The sequence below is a fragment of the Callithrix jacchus genome, chromosome 13 (assembly GCF_049354715.1).
Source record: "Callithrix jacchus isolate 240 chromosome 13, calJac240_pri, whole genome shotgun sequence".
Taxonomy (NCBI): domain Eukaryota; kingdom Metazoa; phylum Chordata; class Mammalia; order Primates; family Cebidae; genus Callithrix; species Callithrix jacchus.
The window spans coordinates 40,436,324-40,453,269 of NC_133514.1; the positions used below are offsets into that span (position 1 = coordinate 40,436,324).

Consider the following 16,946-nt stretch of genomic DNA (forward strand, 5'->3'; position numbering starts at 1 on the left):
TGGTATCTGCCTATGAGCAAAATTGTTATATCATGGGATTGGTATGTTACCTTTAGACAATATTGGTAAACAGGTAAAAAGTTGTTATAATAATTTCCTGTGCTTTCAGCAATGTATGAAAGGTCCAGGGGTTCTATACCATTACAAATGATTAGAATTTATAAACTTTAAAAAATCTCAGCCATTCTAGTGGATATATAATGATATCATATTGTGGTTTTAGGTGCATTTAACACATGACTGAAGTTGAGCATATTTTCATACCATTGTTTACCATTTGGATAGTTTTCAGAGTAAATGTATAAGCTGTTCTCCATTTTAATAGTTTTCTTACTATTTTGTGGGAATTCCTTACGTATTCCAAATATGAGGCCTTTTTCAGATAGCCGTATTTTCTACCAGTCTCTGTCTTATATTTATATTCATTTAATGATGTCTTTTGATAGACCTACACACTGAATCACAGTTAATTTAAGTCCATTGTATGTTTTTTGACATAAATTTCTTTTGTTTTCAATTTAAGAAATATTTTCTTATTCCAAGGACATAATTTTACTTCCATATTATTTTATGTTTTTTTCTTCACCCTTTAAAATAAGTTTAACTACAGATGGATTAAAGACTTAAACATAAGACCTGGCACCATAAAAACCCTAGAAGAAAATCTAGGCAAAACCATTCAGGACATAGGAGTAGGCAAGGACTTCATGAACAAAACACCAAAAGCATTGGCAACAAAAGCCAAAATAGACAAATGGGACCTAATGAAACTCCGCAGCTTCTGCACGGCAAAAGAAACAGTCACTAGAGTGAATCGGCAACCAAAAGAATGGGAAAAAATTTTTGCAGTGTACCCATCTGACAAAGGGCTGATATCCAGAATTTACAAAGAACTCAAACAGATTTACAGGAAAAAAACAAACAAGCCCATTCAAAAATGGGCAAAGAATATGAACAGACAGTTTACAAAAGAAGACATACATGAGGCCAACAAACATATGAAAAAATGCTCATCATCACTGGTCATTAGAGAGATGCAAATCAAAACCACATTGAGATACCATCTCACGCCAGTTAGAATGGCGATCATTAAAAAATCTGGAGACAACAGATGCTGGAGAGGATGTGGAGAAATAGGAACACTTTTTTTTTTTTTTTTTTATGAGACGAAATTTCGCTCATTACCCAGGCTGGAGTGCAATGGTGCGATATCGGCTCACCGCAACCTCCGCCTCCTGGGTTCAGGCAATTCTCCTGCCTCAGCCTCCTGAGTAGCTGGGATTACAGGCACGTGCCACCATGCCCAGCTAATTTTTTTGTATTTTTAATAGAGACGGGGTTTCACCATGTCGACCAGGATGGTCTCAATCTTTTGACCTCGTGATCCACCCGCCTTGGCCTCCCAAAGTGCTGGGATTACAGGTTTGAGCCACCACACCCGGCCCAATAGGAACAGTTTTACACTGTTGGTGGGAGTGTAAGTTAGTTCAACCATTGTGGAAGACAGTGTGGTGATTCCTCAAGGCCTTAGAAATAGAAATTCCATTTGACCCAGCAATCCCATTACTGGGTATATACCCAAAGGACTATAAATCGTTCTACTGTAAGGACACATGTACACGAATGTTCATTGCAGCACTGTTTACAATAGCAAAGACCTGGAACCAACCCAAATGCCCATCGATGATAGACTGGATTGGGAAAATGTGGCACATATACACCATGGAATATTATGCAGCAATCAAGAATGATGAGTTCGTGTCATTTGTAGGGACATGGATGTATCTGGAGAACATCATTCTCAGCAAACTGACACAAGAACAGAAAATGAAATACCACGTATTCTCACTCATAGGCGGGTGATAAAAAATGAGAACACATGGACACGGGGAAGGGAGTACTAAACACTGGGGTCTATTGGGGGGCATAGGCGGGGGAGCTGGGGAGGGATAGCCTGGGGAGAAATGCCAAATGTGGGAGGAAGGCAGCAAAACACACTGCCATGTGTGTACCTATGCAACTGTCTTGCATGTTCTCCACATGTACCCCAAAACCTAAAATGCAATAAAAAAGAAAAAATAAATAAAAGAAAAAAAATGACAGTATATTTCTAATTGAGGAATGTGTATGCTGTGAGCAGGGAGTAAAGAGTGTCTTTTTTCCATATAGGCACCTTTTGCTTCATCTCCACTTGTGGAAAATATCTCTTACTCCATTCAATTGTGTTAGCAATTTAAAAAAATTATGTAGCAGAATTGTGTGTGACCTATTTCTTATGTTACTGCTCACTTCCATTGCCCTATTTCTGTTTTATTGAATTAATAATTCACTGTGTTCATTACTATAGCTTTATTGTTATATAATTTATTTGGCTTTGTCCTTTTAGTAATCCTAATTATTGTTTTGACTATTCTGGGTCCCTTTTATTTAAATCCATTTTAGAATCACCCTCTAAATTTTTACAAAAATTCTGTAATTTGGATTTTGGAATTACATTGAATGGTTAGCTCACTTTGGAAAGAACTGTGATCTTAATAATATTGAGTCATTCGATCTATGAATAAGGAAAACCTCCTCACACACACACATCTTTACATTTTTTGTTAATTTCTTTCATCAGCGTTCTATAGTGTTCTTGACATCTTTATTAGTTTTATTGTTATGCATTTGATGATTTTGTGATGCTCTAGTAAATGGTATTTTTAATTTAACATTTAAGTATTTTTGCTCTGGTTTATAAAAACATAGTTGAGTTTCATGTATTCATCTTATATCTTGTGATTTTTGCCTAATTTACTTGTTAATTATTGTTTCATTTTTTGTAGATTTTTTATTGTTCTATGTACACAATCATATTACTTGTGAATAATGACATTTTAATTTTTCTTTTCCAATTTTTATCCCCTTTTTTGCTATTTCTGTATACATGTATTTTTATCTATTTATTTTACTTTTATTTCATTTTATTCTTTTATTGTCCTAGCTTGACTCTGAAGTACAGTGTTAAATAGACTGATGTATATATTTCTAAATTTTTTCCTAACTTACAGATTAACCATTCTAATTTTCATATTAGCTCTTAGTTTTTGGTAGGTGATCTTCGTAATATTGAGAAGGTTCCCTTATATTCCCTGTTTTCCAAGATTTTTATCATGGATAGCTGTTTTTCATCAATTTTTTTTCCTGCTCTTACAGAGATGATCAATGGTTGTAGAGAACCATACTTGTGTTTCTAAAAATACATCACACTTATTTATTACAGTTTTGTCAATTTTTACAAATAACTGGATCTTTTATTTAATATTTTGATTTTGATTTTAGGGTTTATGTTCATGAAACAATGGTATGTTATATTCCTTTCTTATAATGATTTTTCCCCTTGTTATCAAGATTATCCTGGCCTCATCAAATAAGTTAGTGAGTTTTCTTCTTATTATAATCTGTTCAAGAATTTAGGTATTATGAATATGACCCTTTCCACATATAGTTGGAAAATACTCTGAAACCCTGTAGACCTTAAGTTTTCTTTGAGGGAATATTTTAAAGTACACATTAAATTTATTTGATATACATAGGAAAGTTTAGATTTTCTTTAAACTTGTTTTAGTTTCTACATGTTTGATTGTTATGATTTGAATGTATCCTCTTCATAATTCAGGTATTGAAACATAATGGCCAATATTATGGCTTTAAGGCATGAGGCAATTATCAAATTTCTTAGAATGAATTTGTAATACATTCTTTTTAACTTTTAAAAATTGGTAAATTTGTAGCATCACCATTTCAAATGTTCACTAATGATATTGGTGGGATATTCCCCTTTGCTCTTTAGCTGAATTTTATTATTTTAAACTTATTATTTTGAAAGAACTTTAGAGTTACATGGAAGTTAAGAAACAGTAAAATGTTCCCATATATTTTTTCCATAACTTATCCTAAGTTAACATCTTATATAATCATAATATAGTAATCAAAACATAAAAGCTAATGTGTCTACATTATTATCAACTAAAAAAATTTTGACATTTTTCTCATAAATGACTTTTTCCTAATTTAGTCCACAATTATAAGATCCTACATTCCATTGAGTTGACATGTCTCTTTTTTCTCCTCCAATCTGTGGCAGTACTATGATATTTGTCTTTCATGTACCTTGGCGCTATTGGAGAATACGTGCCAGTTTCTTCATAGAAATGTTTCTCAGATCAAAAAAGACCCTTTCTTGTTAAGCTGTTGTTAGTGTTGCTTTCATAAAACAGAATGTCTGCCCTTTTCCTATCTTCTGAATGATTTCTGTACAAATGCCTTTACTTCTTCTTTACATATTATTTAAATATCTGTAACAATTAACTCTTCTTTTTCAGAGAGAGAGACAGGGCATCACTCTGTTGTGCAGCCTGGAGTGTATTGACAAAATCATACCTCACTGCAATCTCAAACTCCTGGCCTAAACCAATCCTCCTGGCTCAGCCTTCTGAGTAGCTGGGACTACAGGCACACACCACAATGGCTGGATAATTTCTTTTTCAATTTTTATAGAGATGAAGTCTCACCATGTTGTCCAAGTCTCAGTCTCCAAAAGTGCTAGGGTTATAGGCATGAGCCACTGCACCTGCCCAACAATTAACCCTTATAATCCTTTGAACCTCATATTTCTTTTATGGGAAGGTTTAAAATTACAGAATCCACTTTAATAGTTATGTGATTATATAGCCTTTGAACTTTACCTTTGGTTATTTTGGCAAATGACATTTTAAATAATATTTTCAAATGTATTAAAATGTAGTAAGCTATTTTATACTTTATTATCACCCTTTTATTTATCATAATCCTCTTTCATTCCTGATATTGGCAATTCACATCTTCTCTCTTTTTACTTTTTTTAAGTATATATATTTAAGATGTCTACATCAGGATGTTTTTGTATACACAGTGTTACATTTTTGTGGTAAAAGCACCTAAAATCTACCTTAGCAAATTTCCAGTATATAAAGCAATATTGTTGCTTGTAGCTCTCATGTTGTACATTAGGTTTCTCACTTATTTATTCTACATAACCCAAACTTTGTATCCTATGAATGCCATTTCCACATTTCTCCCAACACTCTGCCCTCTGCCTTTTGGCAGCCACCTTTTCACTTTGTTTCTATGTATTTGAATATATTTGTTTTGTTTTGTTTAGATACCACATATAAGTGAGGTCATGTAGTATTTTCTGTTCTGTATCTGGCTTATTTCAATTATAATGCCCTCCAGGTTCACCCATGTTGTCACAAATGACAGAATAACCATTTTGAAGGCTTAATAATATTTCTGTGTGTGTATAATATATATGTATATATGTAATATATAATCCATAAATACTTAAGTCCCTTATATAAAATAGCTTAGAATTTGCTCAAGCCTACACACATTCTCCTATGTACTTTAAAACAGCTCTAGATTACTTATAATATCTAATACAATGCCTAAACATCATTGCATTCACTTGGATTCAAAATGATACTTTCATAAAAAATCAAATTTCTTTTTCAGTATGATTACATGGGATCTGAAATGATGACTGTAACACAAAAAATTGCCCAGGTTATTGGGCTTGTCAACACAGTAAGTTTTTACTTTTTCACATTTCCATTTTCAGAAAGTTTATTTAATATAATTTGGATTCTATCTTGGCAAATTAATAACAACTACTTTTATTAGTTTAATACTCAAAATACTGGAACATTTTCTCAATTTTTGAATGTACTTTTTAAATGTAATAATTTGTTACTTTAAAAATGTACCATAAATCTTACTTTTAGATGTTTACCCAGTTCAAATTGACTGTTATACTGTCTTCCTTGGAATTATGGTCAAATGAAAACCAGATTTCCACCAGTGGGAATGCTGATGATATATTACAAAGATTTTTGGCATGGAAACAGGACTATCTTATCCTACGGCCCCATGACGTAGCATACTTACTTGTGTAAGCACAATGTTCTACATTAATAAAGATATCTGCATATATAATCATTTTAAATTGGTAACTTAGTGAATTTATTGTGTTCTTTAACTTTCCTTAAACCCCTTTGAAAATACTTAAAAATAAGTAGCCTTAGCCCGGTGCAGAGGCTCACGCCTGTAATCCCAGCACTGGGAGGCCGAGTCAGGCAGATAACTAGAGGCTGGGAGTTCAAGACCACCGTGACCAAAATGGAGAAACCCCTTCACTACTAAAAATACAAAAATTAGCCAGGCATGGTGGTGCATGCTTGTAATCCCAGCTACTCAGGAGGCTGAGGCAGGAGAATTGCTTGAACCAGGAAGGCGGAGGTTGCAGTGAGCCGAAATCACGCCATTGCACTCCAGCCTGGGCAATGAGAGCAAAACTCTGTCTCAAAAATAAAATAATAAACTAAAATAAAACAAAACAAAAAAGTAGCCTTGCTGTGGAGGTGCTAGTGTACTTAAATGTATAATAAAAAGTACAATAAATAGTTTTGTATTAGAATATTTTGGAGTATAATATTTTTTAAATTTGCATTTCATGAACTTCTATGATATTGACTTTACTACATGTTTTACTAGAAAACATGTAAGCCTTAGTTCATGAATGACATAAAAATGGAGACCATTCAGTTAAAATTATCTATGATAAGTTAATGCATTTCATGTCTACTTTTTACTAGGAGTGATTTGGGTTTTTTTTTAATATTTCGTTTTAAAAAACGCTTATCTTTGGGACTGATAAGATTACTTCTTCCACAAATTGAAAATTATTTTCTCTTTAACTTTTGGTAACCAAACAAAGCTGGATTTGAGCTAACGAAATTGTATCCATTTTAAGTTACACAAGGAAATTGCATTGGTATTAAAGTGAATTAATTCAAGTCAATGATTTTAGCATTTTGTATAGCTATTAGATATTATCTAGTTTGAAATTTTATATATTTGCAAAGTCATTTCTAAAATTTTATAAAAAGGTTTAATTTAATAAATAAGTTTATGATTTTTTTGCATAACTATGTTAATAAAAAGACAATATTATCATAATGTAGTTACAGGAAACATCCTAAATATGTGGGAGCAACATTTCCAGGCACGATATGCAATAAAAGCTACGATGCAGGCATTGTTATGGTATGTAATTTTTATTCTTCTTTATGTCACTGTTTTTAAGCCTTATGTGATGTTATGTAAGTATTAATTTAAATGGTTAAATAGTGTATAACCCCTTGATCTTTTTCTGTATGTGTATATTCATTATGATTTCATTGGGATAAAATTATTAGAATCTCAGAAAGTTTATTTATTTATAAAGTTTGAACACAGAGAATATTATGTGAACAAACCTTAGTGTAACCACTCACCAACTGGTCATAATGGACATGAACATTTGCTTTGGATTTTTAAATAAATAAAGCATTAGAGCAATGTTAAAACCTCTTGCACATTTGCTCCAAGTTCAATAAATAGCAAAAATTACAAATTTGCGCTTGCAATTTTACACATACTTTATGCTGTCTTAATAAATATATGTATGTATAAATAATATATATTGTTTTTAGATACTGAAAATTTGTATATTGATAAAACTGTTTCCTGCATAATCTACAACCCCTAAATCATTTTTCTCAATTAAAAAATTTCTTCTTTGCAACCATATAACTCCATGTTAATTTCTTTTTAAAGAGAAGTTTTACTGAAGTACAAAATATAGTAGATAGAGAAGATTCCACAAGTCAAAGTATATAGCACAATTAACTTTTATCAAGTTTCTACATAGGTGTAAACACCACAAAAATCAAGAAATAGAATGCTATCAACCCTTCAGAAAGTACTTATGAATCATGCGTCCTCCCACCTACCACCCATACCAAAGGAAATTTAATTTTACTTCTTTTTGAAGTTTACGTAAGCAGAACACAATGTGTATTCTTGTGTGCTCTATTTTGCTCAATATTATGATATGAATGATGTAAAAATGGAGACCATTCAGTTAAAATTATCCATGATAAGTTAATATATTTCATGTCTACTTTTTACTAGGAGTGATTTGGTTTTTAAAAAACTATTAAGTTTTTAAAAATGCTTATCTTTAGGACTGGTAAGATTGCTTCTTTCACAAATTAAAAAATATTTTCTCTTTAACTTTTGGTAACCAAACAAAGCTGGATTTGAGCTAATGAAATTATATCCATTTTAAGAGCTACACAAGGAAATTGCATTGGTATTAAAGTGAATTAATTCAAGTCAATGATTTTAGTATTTTGTAGAGCTATTAGATATTATCTAGTTTAAAACTTTATATATTTGCAAAGTCAGAATCTTATTAACACTTGAGAAGGTACTTATGAATCATACTTATATTTATGTTTTTATGGGTAGGAATAGTTTGTTCATTCTTTTACCAGTGCTAAAATATATGCCCATGAAGTATTCTGACTATTAAAATATGAGTATTATCTATTGGCTTCCCATTATTGAAGTTAGAAGTTTCTAGTTTTCTCCTCATTTCAGAAGTTCCTCTTTCCTTTCCTGGAGACATTCTGCAGAAATTGTCTGCAGAAATTGTCTGGTGCCAATCTATATTAGACCTGTTGCCTAAATAGGGTTTGCGAACTTTCAATCTTGTTTCCTTTGTGTTATGTGTATCCCTCTTTTATATTTTGCTCATTTTTTTTAGAAGTGAGCTTCTATACTTACTGACAAGAAAGGTGGGAAGTAAATTGTGTGATAGAAAAAATTTTAAATTATTTTATTTTTTATTCCAACTTTTGTTGTTTTGAGATGGAGTCTTGCTCTGACACCAGGCTGGAGTACAGTGGCGAGATCTCAACTAAGTGTAACCTCCTCCTCCCAGGTTCAAGCAATTCTTCTGCCTCAGCCTCCTGAGTAGCTGGGACTATAGGTATGCACCACCACGCCCGGCTAATTTTTTGTGTTTTAGTAGAGACGGGGTTTCACCATGTTGGCCAGGCTGGTCTGGATCTCCTGATCTTGTGATCCACCCACTTCGACCTCCCAGAGTTCTGGGATTTCAGGCGTGTGCCACCACACTCGGCCTTATTCCAACTTTTAAGTTCAGGGGTACATGTACAGGATGTGCAGGTTTGTTACCTAGTTGAAAGTGTGCCATGCTGTTTAGCTGTACATATCATTCCATCTCCTAGATATTAAGCCCAGCATCCTTTAGCTACTTTTCCTGATCCTTTCCCATCTCCCACTCTCCAACCTTTAACAGGCTCCAGTGTGTGTTGTCCCCCCATGTGTCTATGTGTTATCATTCAGCTCCCACTTATAAGTGAGAATATGTGGTATTTGATTTTCCATTCCTGCATTAGTTTGCAGGAATGTCTTCCATTTCCATCTGTGTCCCTGCAAAGGACATAGTCTCATTTCTTTTATGACTGCATAGTATTCCATCATGTATATGTACCGCATTTTCTTTATCCGGTCTATCCGGGATGGCCATTTAGGTTGATTCCATGTCTTTGCTATTGTGACGAGTGCTGCAATAAATATTTGTGTGCATGTGTCTTTATTACATAATGACTTCTATTCCTTCGGGTATATACTCAGTAATGGGATTCATAAGTCAAGTGGTATTTCTGCTGCATGGTATTTAGAATGATTTATATTCCTTTAGGTATATACCTGGTAATGAAATTGCTGGGTCTAATGGTATTCCTGTCTTTGGGTCTTTGAGGAAACACCGCACTGTTTTTCACAATGGCTCAACTAATTTACATTCCTACCAACAGCGTATAAGTGTTTCTCTTTCTCCAAAACTTCACCAGCATCTATTATTTTTCGACTTTTTAATAATAGCCACTCTTACTGGTGTGAGATGATATTATGATTTTGATTTGCATTTCTCTAATGATCAGGGATGTTGAGCTTTTTTTCTTTGTTCTTTTGAAAATTGTCTTTAAGGAATTGCCACACTCTTCCAGAAAGGTTGAACTAATTTACACTCATGTGAACAGTGTAAAAGTGTTTCTTTTTCTTCACAACCTTGCCAGCATTTGTTGTTTATTGACTTTTTAATAGTAGCCATTCTGACTGATAAAAGACACTATCTCATTGTGGTTTTGACTTGCATTTCTCTAATGACCAATGATGTTGAACTCTTTTTCATGTTTCTTGGCCCCATATATGTCTTCTTATGAGAAGTGTCTGTTTATGTCCTTTACCCACTTTATAATTTTTTTTCTTGTAAATTTATTTGTGTTCCTTGTAGGTACTGGATAGGAGACCTTTGCCAGATGCATAGATTGCAGAAATTTTCTGCCATTCTGTAGGTTGTCTGTTTACTCTGTTGATCATTTCTTTTGCTGTGCAAAAGTTTTTTAGTTTAATTAGATCCCATTTGTCAATTTTTGGTTTTGTTGCAATTGCTTTTGGCATCTTTCTCATGAAATTATTGCCAATGCCTATATCCTGAATGGTACTGCCTAGCTTGTCTTCCAGGGTTTTTTAGCTCTGAGTTTTACATTTACGTCTTTAATACATCTTGAGTTAATTTTTGTATATGATGTGAGGAAGGGGTCCTGTTTCATTCTTCTGCATATGGCTAGCCAGTTCTCCTATTTGTTAAATAGGCAATCCTTTACTCATTGCTTGGTTTTGTTAGATCGGATGGTTGTAGGTGTGTCGTCTTATTTCTGGGTTCTGTTGTATTGGTCTATGTGTCTGTTCTTGTAACACTACCATGCTGCTTTAGTTACTGTAGCCTTATTCTATATATTATTTCATTACCCAGGTATTAAGTCTAGTACCCATTAGTTATTCTTCCTGATCATCTCCATCCTCTGATAGGCCTCAGTGTGTATTGTTCCCTTCTATGTGTCCATGTGTTCTTATCATTTAGCTCCCACTTGTAAGTGAGAATATGTGGCATTTAATTTTTTGTTCCTGTGTTAGTTTGCTAAGGATAATGGCCTCCAGCTCCATCCATGTCCCTGCAAAGGACATAATCTCCTTCTTTTTTATGGCTGCATGGTATTTAGAATGATTTATATTCCTTTAGGTATATACCTGGTAATGAAATTGCTGGGTCTAATGGTATTCCTGTCTTTGGGTCTTTAAGGAAACACCACACTGTTTTTCACAATGTCTGAACTAATTTACATTTCTACCAACAGCATATAAGTGTTTCTCTTTCTCCAAAACTTCACCAGCATCTATTATTTTTTGACTTTTTAATAATAGCCACTCTTACTGGTGTGAGATGATATTATGATTTTGATTTGCATTTCTCTAATGATCAGGGATGTTGAGCTTTTTTTCTTTGTTCTTTTGAAAATTGCCTGTTCATTTCCTTTGCCCAATATTTATGGAGTTATTGGTGTTTGTCTTCTTGCTGTGGCATCTTTATTATGAATCTTTGCCCCTGCCTATGTCTTGAATAGTACTGCCTAGCTTGTCTTCCAGGGTTTTTACAGTTTTGGATTTTACATTTAACTCTTTAATCCATCTTGAGTTAATTTTTGTATGTGGTGTAAAGAGGGGGTCCAATTTTATTCTTCTGCATATGGCTAGTTAGTTATCTCAGTACCATTTATTAAATAGAGAATTCTTTCCCCTTTGCTTGTTTTTGTTTGGTTTGTTGAAGATGAGATAGTTGTAGTCCTGTGGTCTTATTTCTGGGGTCTCTATTCTGTTCCATATGTCTAGGTGTCAGTTTTTTTTTATCAGTACCATGCTGTTTTGGTTACTGTAGCCCTGTAGTACAGTTTGAAGTCAGGGAGCAAGCATGATGCCTTCAGCTTTGGTTTTTTGTTTGTTTTTTTTCATTTTTGTATTTTGTTTGTTTGTTTTGCTTATGATTGCCTTGCAATTTAGTCTCTTTTTTGGTTCCATATGAATTTTAAGATCATTTTCTCCTGTACTGTGAAGAATGTTAATGATAGTTTAATAGGAATAGTATTGAATCTATAAACTGCTTTGGGCAGCATGACCATTTTAATATTGATTCTTTCTATCCATAAACATGGGATGTTTTTCCATTTGTTTGTATCATCTCTGATTTCTTTGAACAGTGGTTTGTGGCTCTTCTTGTAGAGATCTTTCACCTACCTAGTTAGCTGTATCCTAGGTATTTTCTTCCTTTTGTGACAATTGAGAAAATGAGCCCATTTATGACTTGCCTCTTGACTACTATTGGTGTATAGGAATGCTAGTGATTTTGGCATATTGATTTTTGTATCCTAAAACTTTGCTGAAATTGTTTATCAGTTTAAGAAGCATTTGGAACGAGATTGTGGGGTTTCTAGATATAGTATCATGTTATCTGAAAACAGGGATAGCTTGACTTCCTCTTTAGATACCTTTTTTCTCTTGCCTGATTGCCTTTCTAGACCCTTCAATAGTATTTTGAATACAAGTGGTGAAAGAGGGCATCCTTATCTAGTGCTAGTTTTAAGGAGGTTTTCCTCCTGTTTTCTCTTTTACACTGTTCTGATGAGAACTTTGCTGTAATTCTACTTTTGTTCCTCACTATATAATGTATTTTCCCCATGCCTCGGGCACTTTTATGATATATTGCATTGGGTTATATTTGGGGGACTGTATTAGATTTCCAGGACTGCCATAACAAAATACCACAAACTAAGCCTTTAATCAACAGAAATGTATTGCTTCACAGTTCTGGATAAACACTGGGGTCTATTGGGGGGGAAAGGGGAGGGCCAGTGGGAGGGGGAGGTGGGGAGGTATAGCCTGGGGAGAAATGCCAAATGTGGGTGAAGGGGAGAAGGAAAGAAAAGCACACTGCCATGTGTGTTCCTACGCAACTGTCCTGCATGCTCTGCTCATGTACCCCAAAACCTAAAATCCAATAAAAAATTTAAAAAAAAATAGCATTCTGAAATCAAGACGAACAGAGTTGTTCCTCTTGAGGGCTGTGAATGATAATCTCTCTTCTGCCTTTGCCCTAGCTTCTATTGGTTTACTAGCAATCTTTGGCATTTCTTGGCTTATGGATACAATACCCCAATTTTTACCATTCCGTTCACATGAAGTTCTTTCTTTGTCTCTGTCACTGTATCTAAATACCTTCTTTTAATAAGAACACCATTTATATTGAAAGTGCAAAACCATATTTCCCTCTCTGATCAAGTATCAAAAGTCTAGCTTTTGGTTCTTATATCTTGCCCCAAAACTTGATGACTAGCCTAGATATCATGCCTCATATTCTGTTTTGGCTTCAACTTCTTTCCAATTCTGACACTGTGACTTTTAACCATGTTTATTACAGGGTAATAGGAAAGGATATTTATTAGTTTATTTTTTCATATTGCTAAATCTCTGTTTTCAGTCACATACATACAAACATGTACACAATCTTGTTTGTCTTTTAGATATGCATTATATACATTTTCTAGTTATAAATTTAAATTGATATAGAAAAATTAGACGTGTTCTCAGATTTTTGCTTGTAACAATTAAAAGCTAAGAAACATATCAATATTTATTTATCAAAGATAGATAATATGAAATATACTTCAAGTCCATACTGTTAGCAACAATTTTTTAATATTTTCTCTTCTCTTCAAATTTATTTTTTGTTTTCTCCTTGTCTTTGAGACAGAGTCTCACTCTGTAGCTGAGGATGGAGTACAGTGGTGCAATCATAGCTCACTGCAACCCCAAACTCCAAGGCTCAAGTCATCCTTGACTTCTCATGAGTAGCTGGGACTGCAGGTGTGCATCACCTTGCTGGCTATTTTTAAATTTTTTTTTTTGTAGAAACGGAGTCTCACTATGTTGCCCAGGCTGGTCTTGAATTCCTGGCCTCAAGCAATCCTCCTGTCTTGGCTTCCCAAAATGCTGGGATTACAGGCCTAAGCCACTAGGTCTCCATTCAGGCCCCCATACATACGCATATTGTTGGGTCACTTTCCATACTTTATGTCTCAGCCTAAATATCAATTCCACAAAGAAGATGTTATAACTACCTTATTTAACCTTATTTTATACTCCTCCATAAAATTTTCTACTGGAATACCTTATTTTCTTAAGAGCATGTGTAACAATCTATTTTTATATAGAAAGCTTATTGCAGATTACTGTTGTCTTTCTCCTCTTCTATAATATAAGCTATAGATGTGAACAAAGTATTTTCCTTTCACACATGCCATTATATTCCTATCATCTGTCACAATGTCTGACACATGAGTACCCTGAGTTGTTATCTATTAATTGAATGAATTAATGAAGTGAAATAAATTTGTTTCATTGCATTATAAATACCACGTGTTCAAAGCTACAGAATTTTAGCATGCAAAATTTAAAATCAGAGAATATCACAGTTTGATTGTTTCATGCTTTTTAATCAATTATGGCGGATAAATAAGTAGCATACCAAAATAATTTTTGTGAAGTATGCTCAACATAAGAAGTATTTAAAATAGAAAATATGATAGGAGCAAAAATATTTCAAGTTATTACTTCCTTTTGTTTTCACACATAATATTTTTCTCTTTAATGTCCTTTATTTTAGTATACAGATGCTATAAGTTTGGAGGGATTTTCCGTTATTATAGCTCAACTGCTTGGCCTTAATGTAGGATTAACATATGACGATGTCACTCAGTGTTCCTGTATGAGAGCTACATGCATCATGAATCAAGAAGCGGTGTAAGATGTTTTCTTAATTAATTTTACTTATATTTTTATAAGGCTGTTTCCAAAACGCAATAAAGTTTTTAAACTTTTATTTGCAATACAACACAAATGGCTAGAGAGGTATATCACACTTGAAGAGATATCACACAAAAATTCTGTATACTTAGGGATATATACTACAGATTGATCTATATCTATACACACACCCCACTGACACCACATTCATATTCTTTTTTGTCATGTCCAATTTTTAAGTAGAAGTTTCAAAACTTAATTGTTTTGTACTCATCTTAAACAAAAATCTCATTTTGTAAACAATACTTATAATTTTCAGTTGAAAATTGTATGCTCCAAGTAGAAGATAACTTCTGAGTACCTATTTATTTGTACACTAACTTTGTGTAAAGCGATTTTGGTGCCCAATATTTGTAGCTTTTTGCATGACAGTGTCTTGCAAAAGTCTGATGATACTTATTCCTATTAAAACACAGTATTTTAAAATAGTAGCGAGAATTTGATTAAATAACATTATTCTGTGTAATATTTCTCTTACTTTTTCATGTTTGCTCCACACCAAATGGCTGTTAATATAAGCTAAAGCATTTCTGTTTTCTCTTAAACTTCCAACTCTGACACTTTAGTAGCTGTGCATTTCTTTCCTTGGAGGCTCAGAGGACTACTCCGAACCTGTCATCTCAGATTTTGCTGTTTAAGTATTGCTATCTCAGACATGATTGTCTAACATAGTGGTATAGTGCCCTCTAATACATAATTGTCTAATATGGTGCTGTCCAATAGAAATAAAATTTGAGTCATATATGTAATTTTTAATTTTCTAGAAGCTTTAACAATTAAAAGAATCAGATGAAATTAATTGCGATAATATATTTTAATGATATAGCTTATGTAACCCAATAAATCCAAAATATTATCACTTTAACAAGTAACCAAAATAAAAATTGTGAATTGGTTATGTTATAGTCTAACATGTATGTGTATTTGCATTGGGTATGGATTGTGAGAGAAAGAACAGAGTCCAGGGTCACCCCAGTGTTAGCCTTAGCAACTGAAAGAATGCGGTATTCAGCAACTGAAGACAGACATGGTTGTGATAAGTAGTTCAGTATCACAGACTGTATATTTGAAATGTCTGTTACATCTGTTAGACTTTTCTCCTGGATATTATAGTAGAAATATACCTGTGAACATGTAAATAAAGATCTCCCCAGACTTATATTTTAGTATATAGTTTGGGTAATATAAGATAAAGTTTTGAAAATAAAAATTAATGAAGTTTTTACATAATGCAAAAGTGCTATGTAGAAAAATATTGAAAGTGGAAGGAGAATGAAGAGGGGACACAATTGAAAATAGTGCTGTCAAGACAGATATCTCTGGGAAGTAACATTTGAGCAGACGTCTGACTGAAATGAAGGAAGAAAGCTTGAACTATACAACAAAAGAGCAACACACTGTGTAGAGGGAACAATAGATAGATGGTTAGATACAGAGATAGAGATATGTAAATGCATAGATCTGTAGATACACAGATTTAACCACCATAACTTATTGCATTACTTTGATGGGAAAAATAGGTTTTCAATGCATTTTTCTTAAAGAATGTTAAAGATAAGCAACATTGAAATTAAAATTTAATTATGGTTAGATTAATCTCTGCTAAGGTATAGGATATGGGGTGGCTATCTTGTGATTTGCATGATTACGTTTGGAGTGTTATCTAGATGTGGTTTTATTCGCAAGGTTTATTTGCCTGAAGAATATTATTTTATTTTAGGAGTGCCAGCGGTATAAAGATTTTTAGCAACTGCAGCATGCAAGACTACAGATATTTTGTTTCAAAATTTGAGGTTAAATGCCTTCAGAAGTTTTCAAATTTGCAACCATTACATCAAAACCAACCCGTGTGTGGTAATGGGATTTTGGAATCCAATGAAGAATGTGACTGTGGTAATAAAGAGGTCAGTAACAAAAATTGAAACTTAAGCACAATTTTATGTTTCTGATAAAATTAAGAAATGTTTGTCATGGTATATATTGAATGAAATATGCAACTATGCCATTAATTAATAACTAAAATATAATAATGAGGATGAGTTAAGATGTATGAATCATGTTTCCAAACCTATATATATATATAATTAATAATTATATAATATATTGTATAATTATATATATTATACAATTTATATTTATTAATTGTACTTTAGGTTCTGGGGTGCATGTGCAGATTATGCAGGATTATTGCATAGGTACATAATAGCAATGCAGTTTGCTGCCTCCGTCACCTACATTTCTCCCCATGTTATCCC

General features: G+C 33.3%; 1 protein-coding gene across 5 annotated transcripts in view; it reads left to right on the forward strand.

Annotated features, from left to right (window-relative positions):
* The window catches only part of LOC100399132 (disintegrin and metalloproteinase domain-containing protein 18), a 134,290-nt gene that overhangs the window by 26,180 nt on the left and 91,164 nt on the right, over positions 1 to 16,946 (forward strand). For all 5 annotated transcript variants that reach the window (XM_054243875.2, XM_035270358.3, XM_054243877.2 and 2 more), the window contains exons 8-12: positions 5,536 to 5,607; positions 5,805 to 5,971; positions 7,044 to 7,125; positions 14,492 to 14,628; positions 16,412 to 16,595. In XM_054243875.2, coding sequence (XP_054099850.2) covers positions 5,536 to 5,607; positions 5,805 to 5,971; positions 7,044 to 7,125; positions 14,492 to 14,628; positions 16,412 to 16,595 — 642 coding nt within the window. The remainder of the gene's footprint in view (positions 1 to 5,535; positions 5,608 to 5,804; positions 5,972 to 7,043; positions 7,126 to 14,491; positions 14,629 to 16,411; positions 16,596 to 16,946) is intronic.